The sequence below is a fragment of the Gossypium raimondii genome, chromosome 5 (assembly GCF_025698545.1).
Source record: "Gossypium raimondii isolate GPD5lz chromosome 5, ASM2569854v1, whole genome shotgun sequence".
Lineage (NCBI taxonomy): Eukaryota > Viridiplantae > Streptophyta > Magnoliopsida > Malvales > Malvaceae > Gossypium > Gossypium raimondii.
This window is the reverse complement of record NC_068569.1, coordinates 51,083,265-51,100,045: the sequence shown is the minus strand read 5'-3', so window position 1 is coordinate 51,100,045 and position 16,781 is coordinate 51,083,265. Positions and strand designations below refer to the sequence as shown.

The following is a 16,781-nucleotide window of genomic DNA, read 5'->3' as shown; positions in this document are numbered from 1 at the left end:
TCCGAATTCTATACAATGAGATAATTAATTTTTAGTGAAGAGGGATCGAAACTGTCGAGTAGTGAAACAGGGAAACCTTTAAAGAATAAACTGTATTTATTGGATAAGCCAAGAATCTTGAAAATTTTATAGTAAGAAGATATGTGAGTCTAGTTTCGGGTAAAATTAACGGATCTTAATTTGGAACTCTGTAGCTCGAGATATAAATAAATTAGTGACTTTGACTCAGATAGACAACTTGAATTGACATATAGGAAAATAGTGAAAGAATGGATAATGTTGTTTAAATGTGTTATACACATTAAGGATGTGGAATGGAGAGGAGGAGGAGGAAAACAGAAAAAAAAATATATGAATGATTCATGTATAATTGGTCATATGTTCGATTATAATTGATAAATGATGAAATAAAATGATGCTTATATTTGTGCATTATTGGTCATGGTTTAAGTTCATTTGGGAAAATAAAGTTTCATAGTATGTGTGTATGGTATCTTGGGTATATGATTTGGCATGAAGTAATGTCATGAATGGTTTATGAATTAACACATGTCGGTAAGTTACGTGTAAATAATAGTTATATTTTTATAAATTATGAATTATATTTAATATGTGAATTAATATTGAATGTGGAAGGAAAATTGTTCATGAATTATTCAATTGAAAAAGAGTTTAAAATAAAGTGTTAAGTGTAAATTCCCGGTTGAACTTAGAAATAGAAGTGGATACAAGTGACATGTCACTAGAGACCAATGTTACAGTGTTACAATGAGTCCCGGGTGCTGGGTGATCTAGCAAGTGTTGCAGACACTTGACAGCTTGTGTGAGCAGGCCTGTGGACATTTCCAGTGTTATTGATCAGTGGTAGCTACATTTCAGTGGTAGCTACGGCTACATATCAGTGTGGCACTTATGTACTAATTCTCTACGTATTCGTGTATATTCCGAATGTTCAACTGGATTAATAATGAGTTAAAGTGAATATGAAATGTGGTGTACATGCTTAGGCTTTGGTCAAGTTGTGGCTCAATTATGCCATGTTAAACTTATAAGTTATGCATTGCATTGATATGTTTATGTTTTGTGTAATATGCATAGGAACGAGTGTGGAAAGGTAATGAAATAGTAAATTCATACTTGAAGGGTAAAATGACATTTAAGCTAGAGTGATATTTTTATTGCAAAATTGAGAATTTTATAAATGTGTTAATGAATGATATAATCAATTTACGTTGAGTTAAATGGTAAATATGTATTAGTATTGAACTTAATGACATTGAATTGTACGTGAATTAAATGGAAATTGCTAGTGATATGATTTAAATTGTAAGCATGAGAAATTGCGAATTGAATGAAATGGAAATGAAGTATTGAATTGCATGAGTATGTATCGGGTCTCGTAGGCCCTATTTATTATGATTATAATATTTTGAGGATATATTATGAAGAGTTATAAAAGCATGTTAATAATTTTGAAAGTTTTAATTTAGATGAAATTTTATAACTCGGTTAAATACATTTACAAGTGTATGTGTTCTGGTAATGCCTCGTACCCTATTCTGGTGTTGGATACGGGTAAGGGGTGTTACATAGGTTGCATATTGTTAATAAAAGAAAATACATTATAATATCATAATTGAATAATAATTACTATATATTCATATTTTACATATATATAACAATTGATATATTATATGTAGTTAAACATGTATGTATATATGTTTTTGTAATACAATATGTACTAAATATAATTATATCCCACATTATAAAATAAATTCATATTAATTATGATATTTTTAATTATATAAATATTAAATTTTTATTTAAAGTAATTTAATTAATTGAGTTCATCAAACAAGACTAAACGAGATTTAAGAAAACAATATGTTAAAGAAAATATTTTTTCTAACAAAAATATTACATTTAATAATATTAATAATTATTATATTTAATTAAATTTTTTTATTTTTTATAAAATATTTATTAATTTGTGTAAATTATAATCATGGTTTAAATTAAGTATTAATGGTTCAAGCAATATGTAAGAAGAGGTCTTGGAGAGGAAGCTTCAAGGAATGGGTTTTGTAACACCACACACTCGACGTAGAGATTATGACTAGATCTCCAACCTTGCAACCATTGCATACACATGTGTATATATATATATATATATATAGATTTCCATTTATTTAGAGAGAGATCAATGAGTGATTGAATTGAATATATGTATACATGTTTATTATAATGAAAACACCTACCCAGTACCCACCCTTCTCCATAATTATATAACTGAACATTTTGCTGAAAGCTTTCCTCACTGGATCTTCTCCTTCAATCTCTTCCAAACATTCTGTTGTAACCCTTCCTTTGCAAAATCCATCTTCCCACATCAACATCCTTTAAATCACAAATTAAGAAAACCCCGTATCATGGAATCAAAAACTATCCTCATTTTCCTGTGTAACTCTTCCCAGGAAACAAACAGCAAGAAAAGAAGAAAACTTACAAGCTGCCGTTATCATCTCCAACCTTGCAACCATTACCACCTCTCACTCTCCTACACACCAAAAACGAAGAAGAAAACCCATTAAGTCAAAACAAAAGATTGAAACTTTTAGTAAGTGATGAAGATATAAATACAAAGATTTTTTAAAAAGGGAAAAAGGGAAGATATACGGGCGAGGACGGATGGTCCAGAAAACAGAGTAAGTCCAATCTGAGTTGAGACAAACAGTTCTAAGTGCTTCATGAAGGGCCATCATCCCCACAGCTTCTTTGCTCCTATCAGCTGAACCTGAGCCCACCATCTTTTTCTTTTTTTCTCTTTGAAAACATCAATGGCTGCTAGTGCTATCTGCTACTTCTGTTGCTGTTGCTGGCTGCCCCCTTTTGCTACTTTCTCTTGGTTTTTAAGCTTGTTTAGAAAAAAAGCTGCTGCCTTTGAAGATTATCACAAACCACAAAGCAAACCTCTTTCTTTCCTTTTTTTTTTTCCCTCTCTCAAGGACACAAACAGTGTAACTTTTGATTCAAAACTACTTAATTTGTATATAAATTTATAAATAACACCAGTTGATATATTAAGATTAGATTATACATTTTTTTATTTATTAAAAAATAAATAAATTATTTTATGTATGTTAGATTAAATAATAAAATTATTAATAAAAAAGAACGGTTGTCTTATAATCTAACTTATGAATTATTTTATCTATTTTTTTAATAAAACAATAAAATATGTACAACTTTTACTCATTACAATAAATTATTACTAAATTAATATGTACAATTGATAGAAGTAATAAAACATATATAAAAATATTAAAATAAAATTTTAATTACTTTATAATTTTTTTATTATATGTATATTTTCATTAGTTTTTAAAGAAAAAAAATTGATTATGGGGCTATGTGATGAGTTTCGGTAACGAGCCAGTCTTTAAAGTTGAAGCAAGAACGATGTAGGAACGTCGAAGTTGAGTGTCATAATGCTTTGTTAGTTGAATTACTTTTGTTTGATGGAGGAGCTAGTAGTAATATAGTGGAACTGCGATTGTTACATCGAAGTATATAGCAAGGTGGGTGACATTCGTGATGACCAAGGTGAATCTGTTTCGAATGTCGGGAAAACCTTTTTTCAATTTCAACATAGTGAGAGGGGGAACAATTCTAAGATTTGCAACATCAACACAATGAGAAGACTTTTACAACCTCAACATGGTGAAAGACTTCAACATCGCGAGGGGGGATGCAACATCAACATGGTAGGAAGAACATTTGCATCTTCAACAATATAAGAGGAGAACCTATTCCAAACTTGGCAACATCAACAGGAAGAGAAAAACTTTTGCAAGTTCAATATGGCAATGATGTTTTGCTTCTTCAAACTAAATCAACCCTATATTTCATATGTATAGCTTAATAACAATGTTGAGACTCGAATTTAAAATTTAAAATTTCAATACTTTAATTTTGTCATTAAGTTAAAACGTTTTTATTTTAAATTAAAATAACATATTAATATCTACTTACACCGGTAATAAGATGTAAAATTAAATGTAAAACTAAAGTTATTTTATATTTTTTGTATCTTTTGTACCATTAATATTTTAATGATCTAACCGTTATATTTCATATTCCCTTTATAGAGATCATGCATGTAAAAGTCGATATAAACTAAAATTTTCTAACTATTTATTTTATGTAAAAAATACATACGCTCAATAAATATTAATAGATATAGTATTTTAGATCAATATGATAAAAATACGGGTTTAGTTAGAAAATTTACATGCGTAACAAGTACAATTATATTGATAAATTTAACAGTTAGATCATTAAAATTTTAATCATACAAAAAGATATGAAAGAACGTAAAACAACTTTAAACAACTTTACTTTTACACCAATATAAGTTAATCATTCTCCAAAAAATAAATATTTTATACCACATATTATGAAAATAGAAAGACTTGTTTGATGATTGAATTTGAGATTAGTGTCTATTGATATTTTATTTCAATGGAAATTTTGTATCGCGATACACAACTCGAATTATACCTTTTTCATTTGAAAAATATATATAATTATTTATTTGCACCCTTTTAGATTTCAGATTTTCAACCACTTAATTTTAATATCATATATATTTCTATCAAAATAGTTTTTTAATGAAAATGATAAAAGCATAAAGAAAAAGAATGTATACATTAAAAAATTATGAGCAAAATAAAATAAAAAGTCAAGGACCAAACTAAATGATGTAACCAAAAGCCAAAAAGTCCAAAGAAAACCCTGAATATAGGTGAGAAAAAACCTTTAAAATAGTGTTTTTTATAAGTTAATTGTCAACTTATTTTAGTAAATTGAAAACCCTTTGATTTGCAATATACATTTCACCTCAAATCTCTTCTATATTTGGTCACAATAATATAATGTATTCAAAGATCCAACTGAGATGCGGATTGAGTCTTAGGGTGAGTTTGGATGGACAATTGGATGCGCTACAGTGCGTTTAACTTGCTTTTTGCCTCATGCTATAATATTGCTATAATATATAATCTCATCATTACCACAATTTTTACACTAATCATAGGTAAACACACTGCTCATCCAAACCTACCCTTAGTTCTATTGGCATGGTCATTATTGTCAATACAGGAGGACGTGAGTTCGAGTGTACTGAAGTGCATTATCCTCTTATTTCTGGGTTGAAGAGGGGCTATGGGTAATAGAGGTGTTCATAAATAATATGGGAGGGTTAGGGTAAAAATATAGGCCTGAAATATAGGTTTGGGCAAAAAAAACGAGGCCCGTTTAGAAAACGGGCTAGGCCTTGGGCACTACTTTTTTGGCCCAGGCCCGGCCTGGCCCGAATATAATAAATATATTTTTTAATTTTTAATTTTAAAATATTTTTAAAATTCTTTTTATTTTTTATTTTTAAAATAAATTTTTGGTGTTTATTAAAAAAATTGGCCGGGCCAGGCCGGGCTCGGGCTTAGGAATTTTTTCCCAGGCCAGGCCTGGACAAAATTTCAGGCCGGGCCCTAGCGTAAGACGCGGGCCAAAATTTTTTTCTGGGCCTGGCCTGGCCCATGAACACCTCTAATGGGTAATTCTAGACATTATATAAAAAAAAGATATAATCATAACTTATAATGAGATTTTTCAAAAAATAATCAATTAAGATAAATTTAATCAACCAATTAAGACAAAACTTCCTATTAATCTCATGGATGAAAATTTAAAATTCAATATATTTTTCCTATAAAAATAAAATATATTTTAAAAAATTCAGCAATATATAAACTATTCATTGGAATTCATATTTAATAAGTAGAAACATTTTATATAAATTTAATTATAAAATAAAATAATTTTATTTATAATATTATTTTAAATAATAAATTAAAATTTTAAGTTAATTTCTTCACTTAAAAAAAATCTAGCTGTGATCCAATCTTATTTGGCCAACATCTTTAAAGTTTAAATTTTGGTTTAGTTGATATTGCTAATTAATTAAGTATCGGCTCAGTTAAGAAAAGATTAAAAAATACTTTTACTTAAAAGTAAAAAGTATTATTAAGTTGTTCGACTTATAAAGATATAGGCTATAAAAATTAAAATTTCATTTGCCCTTAAAATTGTTCGACTTTACCATGGTCATGAATGTGTCATAATTTAATTTTAAAAATAAAAGTAAATGATGATCATTAGAGGTGTTCATGGGTTAGACTTAAACATGATATTAACACAAGTTATATTTATCTAAATTGATTCGTATTTAAAACATATATATTTTTGAGTTTGAGTTAAAGTTGAGAATTTTAAAATTTTTCCAACCTATTCCCAGCTATTAAAAAAGAAAAAGTTGATTATCGTTGTAGTTGTTGTATTATGAGGATTTAGGTGCATGCACTTGAAAACCTTCTTTCTTTGGAAAGATATAAATACAAATAAATGTACGGATTTTTCATATGGAGCAAAGGGTTTTTAGTATTATTTAATTTTATTTAAAAAATGAATTTGATATTTTACTTTTACTTAAGAGGTATAAGTTGCTTATTTAACTCAATAAACATTGATTAAAATAAATGTTTATGATGACTATCATATGAAACTATGAATAAAATAGATAAATTCTTGTAATCATGGAATGTGGTGTGCTGATTGTTTACTTTCTCTCTTAATTATAAAGTTGGAGTTCGATCTTGGTCCATAGGAATGGAGTACATTTAATAATTAGCCATTTAACTTGATAATGAGTGTGGATGAATGTGGAAGAGGATCGTCAGTTTGTTCAAGTTGTAGAATTGACTTAAGGCTCCAGAGGTTTAAAAATAAACTTGGATTTTGACACAAACCTAGAACGTAAACGAATCCAAGTTAGATAAAAAAAATGAAAGTTATCCCCGCAATCTGAAAATATTGTTAAAAATTTTCTAAAAGAAAACTAAAGAGAAAATCTTTGAAAATAAAAACTCAAAAGTAATTTATTAACTCAAAAAAGAAGTTGAATAAAAAAAATTGAATTTTTATGTACAATGTAAGGGCCTTAAGTATACTAGATGTAACACTCCTTACCTGTGTTCGACGCCGGGACAAGATACGAGGCATTACCAATCTTAACACAGGCAACCATACAAAAACGGACCATAAAATTTCATTTAATTTAAAACTATTTATTCACATGCATACCATCCCTTATAAGGGCCTAATTGAGTATCACTAAGACCCCTATATTTTTATAATGTATCAATCAACTATGTGATGTCTAATTGAGTATAAAAAATGTTAATTTAACCAAGAGCTAGGTTTGGGCCGCTATCCGAACCAATCACCGAACCTAAAAATGTTTATTTTTGACCCGTGCCTAATCAACTTGAATTATTGTTTATTCAATGATGAATATAGGCGAAGTGATATTAAATTTACATTTTAATACTATTCAGTGCGTGTTTAATTCTTTGATTTGTAATTTATAATTATTTCTATTTGAAGATGATATAAAATTATGAAAGCATAAAAGTATCGTCATAGTAATATCAATTATAATTTTAAAAAATAGATATGATCTGTAGTGTAACGCCCCAAAATTTTAATTTTGGGTATTGTGAATGTGTGACACGAATTATTTGTTTACTTTAGTGGTTATGTATTCTAGGTGTGTTTGGGAGGTCTCAAGTTCAAGCCAGGACTTGGGCAAATTTTGGTATTTTTATGAATAATCTTTGATCAGTAGGCTTTTAAGTAAAAGTTGGAAAATAATTAATAGAATGGGCTGTTGGTTTGGTGGATAAATTGAGAGTTGGTGTGAAGGAGGTTCTGTGTTCAAATCTTGGTGTTGCTCGTGCGTCCAGGAGAGTTTGAGATGGACTAAAAATCTGAGTAGTGGATTTAATGGTGAGTTTGATGGAGAGAAATAAGGGATTGGGGTGGTTATCAAATATTTTGTTTATCTTTTTCTTTCTTTTCTTTTACTTTTCCCAAAATCCCTCCACCCTCTTGTCGTTTCTTTCTTCACTGCTACTGAATTTCTGCTCTCTTTCTGTAATGACTCAAATTTAAGATTATCGGAACAGTAGTTTTGGGACCACAAATCCGATGAGGAAAATTTTATTTTTCTTATATTTTTATGGTCTACAATTTCACAAAATGATTTCGTGAAAATTTTGTTCGAAAATTTTAACGTTTGGGCACTCAATTTAGTCAAAAGGACTAAATTGTAAAAAGTGCAAAAGTTGAGTTCTACATGTTAGAGGTGCCCAATTGTTATGAAACTTTAAATTTGAGGTCCTTATATTGTAATTAGACCATTGGTAACTTGGTAGACAAAAATGGACATAAGATAAGTGAAATAGAAAATTTGTAAGTTAGGGGCAATTTGGTAATCTAGTAATAAAAATAATTAAAAGGGAAAAAGATGGCAAAAATCATCATCTTCTTCATTAGGACGAAATCAGCAAAGGGGGAAGCCATAGTTATGGTTTTCAAGCTTCCAAGCTCCATAGTAAGTGATCCCAAGCCCCGTTTTTAATGTTCTTTACGTTTTTGAGATCCCAGTAGCTTAATTTAGCTTATTTTAGCAATATTTAACCTAGGGTTTTTATTTGGAAAAATACCCATAGGTTAAAAGTGTTTATTTTGATGTTTTATGATAGAATATGAAGCTAGAAATTATGTTAAACAATTTTTGCTAAGCGATTTTAAGCGAAAACGAGTAAAACGACATAATCGGTAAAAATACCTAATGTTCATAAGTACATGTTAGAGTGGGAATTTGATGTTGCCATAGAAGGGAAAAATGTTCATCATGTCATAAAACATAAGAATAAGAGATGAAGTTTAATTTCCGAGCCTTGGGGCAAAAATGTAATTATGTAAAAGTTTAGGGGCAAAATCGTAATTTTGAAAAGTTAGAGTCGAGGGCTTTTTTTGATGAATGTGAGTATTAAATAAGTTAAATTTGCTATTTTAGATCAAGAAGAACGAAACTCGAGGTTAGACAAAGGGAAGAATAAAGTTGAAGACTAAGTTGTTGAATTGGACTATATTTGATACCGAGGTAAGTTTACGGTAAATAAATGCAATATTTCAATATTTATTATTAATGCTGTTATTTTCCAGCAATTATGAATTTATTTTATGAATTTATTTGATGATGATCCAAGCATGAGATGATAGAGAATAAAAATTAAAAAGCCCCGTTGATACATAAGGATGGTACTGGATACAAATGTCATGACATTTGGGTAAAGAGATCCCATGTAAGACCATGTCTGGGACATGGCATTGGCATCCTTAAGATCATGAGAGGTCCCCTGTAAGACCATGTCTGGGACGTGGCATGGGCACCGAGACGAGAGGTCCCATGTAAGACCATGTCTGGGACATGGCGTTGGCACCAAGACGAGAGGTCCCATATAAGACCATGTCTGGGACATGGCGTTGGCACCGAGATGAGAGGTCCCCTATAAGACCATGTCTGAGACATGGCATGGGCACCAACATGAGAACATCCCATGTAAGACCATGTCTGGGACATGGCTTTGGCATGTTATTATCAAAAGAGACCCGAGTATCCTTATTATTCCAATGTAGCTCAACGGGCTTGTAAACGAATCATGTTCTTGAAAGTTCAGTTTAAAGCATAAATGGCAAGCTCAGGTAAGTTATAAGAGTTAAGAACTTATTATACTATCAATTGATGTTCAACGATGCAGCAAGAGTTGAGTAAGTTATGCACACAAGTATTCTAAGTAAACAAGTAAGAGAACTAGTATGAGATTAACTAAAGAGTAAACTAGAGATATAGACATTGAGTTTAATTATTTAAGTTAAATATTGTTATTTATTTGCTAGTAAACTTACTAAGCTTTATGCTTACTTCTTTTATTTCTCTTTCTCTTATAGTATTGCAAAGCTACTTCAAGGATCCTAAAGAAGTCGGAGATCGTCCACACTATCAACCACAACTGCTCGGTATTTTATGTCGAAACACGTTTATGGCATGTATAGGGATTTAGTTATTTTGTAAGTTTGTGATTATGATTTTGCTAATGAATGATGTGAGCATTTGATGATGTATGATCATTAAAATGGTTAAGTATGAAGGTGTTTGTTGTTATGAAAGTCTAAGTGATAAATTATACATGGAAATCATGAAAGGATAAAATTTTGCAAAGAAACAGAATTCAGGCAACACTGTAATGTGACTTTGAAAAATCACCTAGGATGGTATAAAATGAATTAGAGGCTAAATTATATATGGAATTAAAGCTTGTTGAGTCTATTTTCATGTAAAAATAACGATGTAGCAAAAGGAAATTTATATTTTAAGATATGTGAATTTTAGTAAGATAGGGTCAGAACTATTTTTGGAGTCCCCTGTTATGAGTTTAGAAAATAATTAAAAATTTTAAAAAAATGGTTATGAGTTGAAATTTACATGATTAGATTCCTTAATGAGTCTATCTTCTGTAGGAAAAAGTGGGAACAGCATATGAAAATGATATAATGAGAAAACTTATTTTTAGTAACAAGAGGTCAGAACAGTCGAATGGTGAAACAAGTGAGACTTTAACTAATAAACTGTACTAATTGGCTGAACTAAAAATTCTAAAAATTTTATGGCAAGTATATATATGAGTCTAGTTTTAGGTAAAATTGATGGAGTTAAATTTCGAGTTCCGTAGATCGAGTTATAATTAATTGAGTAACTGCTGCGCGATTGGACAGCTTTGCTGTAAATAGTGAAATTAATTTGCAAAGTAAATTTTTATGCTCCGAATTAGTAAGATAAGTTACGTAATGCCTCGTGCTCGACTCCTGCAATGGTCTCGGGTAAGGGGTGTTACATTTTATTGGTATCAGAGCAGGTTTAGTCGGTTCTCGGAAATATGCAGTATGAATAAAAGTCTACCTATACATGCCATACTTATATATTTGATAGTGTGACGACTCTTGACGATTTTAAAATGTTTTCTTTTATAGTTATGGATCCTAAACGAGCTAGTACAGATGAAGTAGAGAGTAATGCGCCTGCTTCCGTAGAAGGGACGGCGCCACTAGATGTTAATGTTAGTGAAAGACCGGCATAGTTAGACAGGGAGGAGGAGCTAGAGAAGCCTTCTTCCAAGCCATGAATGATTGGTTTGCCGAGTTCGTACGTACGAATCCGGCTATAAGACCTCCACCCCCTCAAGATTCACAGGTTCCCCATGTAGCTTCCCCAACTGCAGGTATATTTATCAGGGAGAGTCCACCTGTTGATAAGATTAGGAAGCAAGGGGCTGAAGAATTTCGGGCTACCAAAGATGATGATGCAGAAAAAGCAGTATTCTGGCTTGAGAATACCATTAGGGTTTTTGAAGAATTATCTTGTACTCCGGAAGAATGTATGAAGTGTGTTGTTTCACTTCTTCGAGATTCAGCCTACCATTGGTGGAAGACCCTCGTGTCAGTAGTACCGAGTGAGAGGGTTACCTGGGATTTCTTTCAGGAGGAGTTCCGAAAGAAGTACATCAGTCAGAGATTTATAGATCAGAAAAGGAAGGAGTTTCTTGAGCTAAAATAAGGTAAGATGTCTGTGACTGAATATGAACGCGAATTTGTCAGACTTAGTAAGTATGCACGGGAATTTGTATCCACTGAAGCTAACATGTGCAAGAGATTTGAAGATGGGCTTAATGATGACATCCGACTATCAGTGGGTGTATTGGAAATCAGAGAGTTTGTTGTTCTGGTAGAAAGAGCCTGTAAAGTAGAAGAATTGTTAAAAGAAAAAGAGAAGAGCAAAGCTGAAGCCAGAACGCAGGATACAAAGAAGAGGCAAATGAGTAAATCATTTTAGTCTACGTCTAAGAGGTCTAGGGAGCTCTCTAGCAGATCACATTTTCCAGCTAGATATTCTAGCCGAAGCAGGGGTAGAAGATTCGAGGGTTCTAGAGCTCAAACCACTACAGTTGTAAGCATGGGCAGTACTCGACCTCCTAGGCCAGAATGTCCTCAATGTGGGAGACGCCACCCCGATGAGTGTAGAGCAGGTGAAAATGTTTGTTTTAGATGTGGAGCGTCAGATCACTTTATTCGAGATTGTCCTGAAACAAGTAAAAGAGAAGAGATAATGAGTGCGAGATCAGGAAATGCTCCTATCAGAGGTAGACCGCAGAGAAACCCAGCAGTAGAAGCGAGCAACAGAGGTGTATCCAGAGATTCAGCAATTAGATCAGATGTTAGAGCACCCGCAAGAACATATGCTATTCGAGCTCGTGAAGAGGCGTCCTCTCCTGATATAATTACGGGTACATTTTCTCTTTATGACACTAATGTTATTGCATTAATTGATCCTGGCTCTACACATTCATATAGATGCACGAAATTAGCATTTGTTAAAAATTTATCTGTTGAACCTACTGAATTTATCTGTTAAAAAAAAAAAGAAGAAGGGATTCGGCGAAAAGCCAAAATTGCTTGCTGTTTGAACAACAGCAATAGGCTAAATTTGAAAAATCACCATAAATTATGGAAATCGAAGTATAGGATGAAAAAATATGGAATTAAAATTTATTCAGTCTAGTTTCTCTTAGAAGAAACGGTGTAAGTAATGGAAATGTAAATTATGAGATATAATAAACTTTGTGAGACAATGTCAGAATGAATTCGGGTTCCCCCGTTCTGATTTTGGAAAATCATCAAAAATTGGAGAAAAATAATTAGGGCTTAAAATTTACTTGTTTAAGTTATTAATGAGTCTATTTTCAGTAGAAACAAATGGAAACATCATCTAAATTTTGTACTAAGAGGTAATTATATTTTAGCAAAGAAAGGTGGAAGCTGTCAGACAGCAAAATAGGGGTAGGTTTGAAGATTTTACTGTACTTATTGGTTAAACCAAAAATTCTGAAAATTTTATGGTAGAAAGGTATTTGAGTCTAGTTTCAAATACATCAAGCGGATCTTAATTTGGAATTCTGTAGCTTAAGATATAAAGAATTTAGTAACAGTGACTCAAGTAGACAGCTTTGAAGGAGCATATAAGTAAATAGTGAAAACATATATGAATATTTAGCTAGCACGAGTTACATTAAAAATGGGCCACGCAACCAAGGCCAATTTGAGCTGAGTGTGCCACACGGGCATGTGGGCCCACACTGGCATACCACATGGGCGTGTGTGCCCATTTTTACTGAATTGATTGCTAAGGTTGCACAGGTCACCCAAGTCAACTGTGAACCTACTGTAGGGTCGATAAGCATCACTTAGACCCCTAATTGTACGAACTGACTGTTTGATTTATATATGTGTTGAGCATGATGATAGTGTGCTTGTATACTGACTGGTTATATGTATTGATGTCCTGAGATAGCATGTCATGACTTGTATGTTGCATTGCATGGGGTTGGGTTGATTATATTTGGAGGAAGTGTACTCAAAGGCTCTTAAGCCTAACATACTGGCAACTCAGCTGCAAATTACTATTTTTTGTCGCTTCTGGTACTACCTGGAGTGTAGGGATGGGTGGGTTGATTTGATCCCCACATGAAGTGTAGGGTTGGACGGAGATGGTGTGTAGAGGCTGGTTGGGTAAGACTTTGTTACTGAATCCTGCATGACTTCTACTGATATTGTGATGGGCTAAGGCCCTACTGCATATTTGATATTGCACTGAGATGGTTATGGTTATGTTGAAATCAAATTATATGCAGTTAGCGATAAATTTAATAAATTTTATTAAAGTTAGTCTAAAAATCTTTTGAAGTTATAAATTATAGCTTATAATTTATAGATTATAAAAATATAAATTATAAAAATATATATTATACTAAATTATTACACACTTTTGAGTGAATTTTTTATATATAAAATATATTTTTAAAAAAAATCAAATGTTTATGGTTTTGTTGAAATCAAATTATATGCAGTTATGGATAAATTTAATAAATTTTATTAAAGTTAGTCTAAAAATCTTTTGAAGTTAATATTCCATTTAAAAGTAAATAGTAATTTTATTAAATTTAAAAGGAAGATTTATAAGTTAATAATAATTGAAGATTGCATTTCAAAATAAAGTTTAATTTTTTTATTATATATTATTATTCTCATTAAAAAAATAAAAAACCCAAATTACGCTCCCAACCCTTTCCCTAAACACCACTTCGCAACCCAAAATTTGCACTTCTTCTGCTACTGCCGCTGCCATTTCTGCTTTCAAGATATGCGTAAGCTTCCTTCTTCTTTTATTCTTCGTTCCGTTGTTAATGCTGGAAGCCATCTTTCTAATTTCCACTCTTTTTCTTCTTCTTCTAACACCATTGCTACCCACATCGAATGCCTAAGTAAGAAACCCATGTCCATGCCTGTTAGAGGAAAGGGAAAAAGAGACCACCACTTCGATAATGTTGATCATGCTTTGAGTTTGTTCAATAAGATGATTGAAAAGTACCCAAAGCCTTCAATTGTGGAATTCAATAAATTATTAGGAGCCATTGTTAAGATGAAACATTATGCCATTGTTGTTTCTAAGTATAGACAGATCGAATTATTTGGAGTTTCCCATGATGTTTATTCTATGAGCATCTTAATTAATTGCTTTTGTCAATTAGGTCGAATTGATTTTGGGTTTTCTGTTTTGGGGAAAATGCTGAAGTTAGGTGTTGAGCCTGATGTTGTAGTTTTTTCAACTTTGATTAATGGACTTTGTAATCAAAGTAAGATTTCTGAGGCCGTTTTTATGTTCGATGAAATGACTGAAAAAGGGTATCAACCTAATTTGATTGTTTACAATACAGTACTTAAGGGGTTGTGTAAGACCGGCAATACTGATAGAGCTGTTAGGTTTCTAAGGCTGATGGAAAGCAGAGCTTATGAACCCGATATTGTAGCATATAGCACTGTCATTGACTGCCTTTGTAAGAACGGTTTGTTACAGGAGGCTCTCGATCTCTTCTCCGAAGTGAAGGTTAAAGGCATTAGACCAGATATCTCTACTTACACTTGCTTAATTCATGGTATGTGTAATTTGGGCCAGCAGGAGGAGGCAACAAGGCTTTTGAATGAAATGGTTGATAACAATATTTCACTTAATATTGTCACGTATAATACTTTGGTTGATGCTCTTTGCAAGGAAGGAACAATTTCTAAAGCTGTAGAGATCGTTGACACAATGAGAAAGCAAGGCATTGAGCCTGATGTTGTCATGTATAGTACATTGGTTGATGGGCATTGCAAGGAAGGGATGGTCTCTGAAGCTGAGGATATTGTTGATGCAATGATAAAACGAGGCATTGAGCCTGATGTTGTCACGTATAATACATTGGTTGATGCACATTGCAAGCAAGGGATGGTTTTTAAAGCTGAGGATATCATTGACGCGATGATAAAGTGAGGCATTGAGCCTAATGTTGTTACCTATAGTGCATTAATCAACGGCCATTGCTTGCAGAATGAAATGCATAAAGCTAGAAGAGTTTTCAACTTGATGATTGAGAAGGGTTGTGCACCTGATATAGTTACTTTCAGCACCATGATCAATGGATATTGCAAAGCTAAGAGGTTAGACAAAGCAATGGAACTCTTTCATGAAATATATCGAAAGGGACAAATCCCGGATACTGTCACATACAGCACTCTTATGCAGAGTATGTTTCTGTTAGGGAAAGTTTCAACTGCATGTGAACTTTTTAGAAAGATGCTTGCTTCTGGACAAGTTCCAGATCTAGTGACTTGTTCGATTTTGCTGAATGGTTTACGCAAAACAGGTCATATTGAGGAGGCATTGAAACTTTTTCAAGCAATGCGAAACAGTGGGTTGGAACTTGATATTGTCCCATATAGTATCCTAATTGATGGGTTGTGCAGAGCTGGGCATATCGAATTTGCCAAGGAATTATTTCATCAACTCTCAGACAATGGTTTAAAACCGAATGTTGTCACATATCGTATAATGATTAATGGACTGTGTAAAGAGGGATTGCCAGATGAAGCATACAGGTTGTTTGGGAGCATGGGAGATAATGACTGTTTGCCTGATAGCTGCTGTTATAATGTAATGATTCGGGGGTTCCTTCGCAACAGCTATACCTCAAAGGCAACACAACTTCTTACGGAAATGGTTGGTAAGGGCTTTTCTGCAGATATATTCACTGCCACCTTATTTATGGATCTTATCATATACTCTAATAAATCAATCTTGCTCTGAAATGTTTCACAAATTGTGTAAAGATCATCACTTGCATTGTGAATCAGTTGTACATAACCATTGCACAGTGATAAAAGATTGTGGAAACTAGAATGAGGTTTAGTGTCTATTTTCAATATTGTTGATTTTGTTCTGACTTGTGTAGCTTGTTGATCTTGATCTTACCAACTCCTTGATATTTTTGGTGGTGATGTTAAGAAATTAGGGGAAAACCAATATTGCTTGTGAATTTTAAAGCAGGGGCATTTGTAGGAACAACTAAACATGAGTTGAGAATAAAAGGGATTGAAATAAATATTAAGGTGATTTAATGGCATTGACCTACGTGTGTTGAGTAATAAAGGGTTGAATGTTTATATAAAGGAGGGTAGTGATTTCAGCCTATCCCCAACAGTCCCTGTACCGTCCTTGCAAAGAATGCTCCTCAGTGCAGCAGGTGGTGGTTCAGCAGCCTGCTTAGGCCAAACGCATTGGCTTCCCGGACAATGTGATGTATCTTGACCTTCCTTTGCCGATTCTAAAGAACTCGAATTGTGCGATATACTCTGCTTAGCAGCAGACTCATCCAATCTGATGCGGA

The 16,781-nt window shown here is 32.5% G+C and overlaps 2 protein-coding genes across 2 annotated transcripts in view; both read left to right on the top strand.

Moving 5' to 3' along the window:
* Positions 1-14,134: 14,134 nt before the first annotated feature.
* Positions 14,135-16,781, top strand: part of LOC105767169 (putative pentatricopeptide repeat-containing protein At1g12700, mitochondrial) — an 88,990-nt gene continuing 86,343 nt past the window's right edge. Inside the window, exon 1 of the mRNA XM_052630110.1 lies at positions 14,135-14,654. Coding sequence (XP_052486070.1) covers positions 14,219-14,654 — 436 coding nt within the window. The 5' untranslated portion in view covers positions 14,135-14,218. The remainder of the gene's footprint in view (positions 14,655-16,781) is intronic.
* Positions 15,302-16,345, top strand: LOC105766419 (pentatricopeptide repeat-containing protein At3g22470, mitochondrial). Its single transcript, XM_012585882.2, has one exon. It carries the CDS (start codon positions 15,452-15,454, stop codon positions 16,199-16,201), a length of 750 nt encoding a protein of 249 aa, XP_012441336.2. The 5' UTR covers positions 15,302-15,451; the 3' UTR covers positions 16,202-16,345.

Excerpts from the sequence above, each read along its gene's own strand:
- LOC105766419 (XM_012585882.2), top strand. The coding sequence starts at position 15,452 with ATGCATAAAGCTAGAAGAGTTTTCAACTTGATGATTGAGAAGGGTTGT.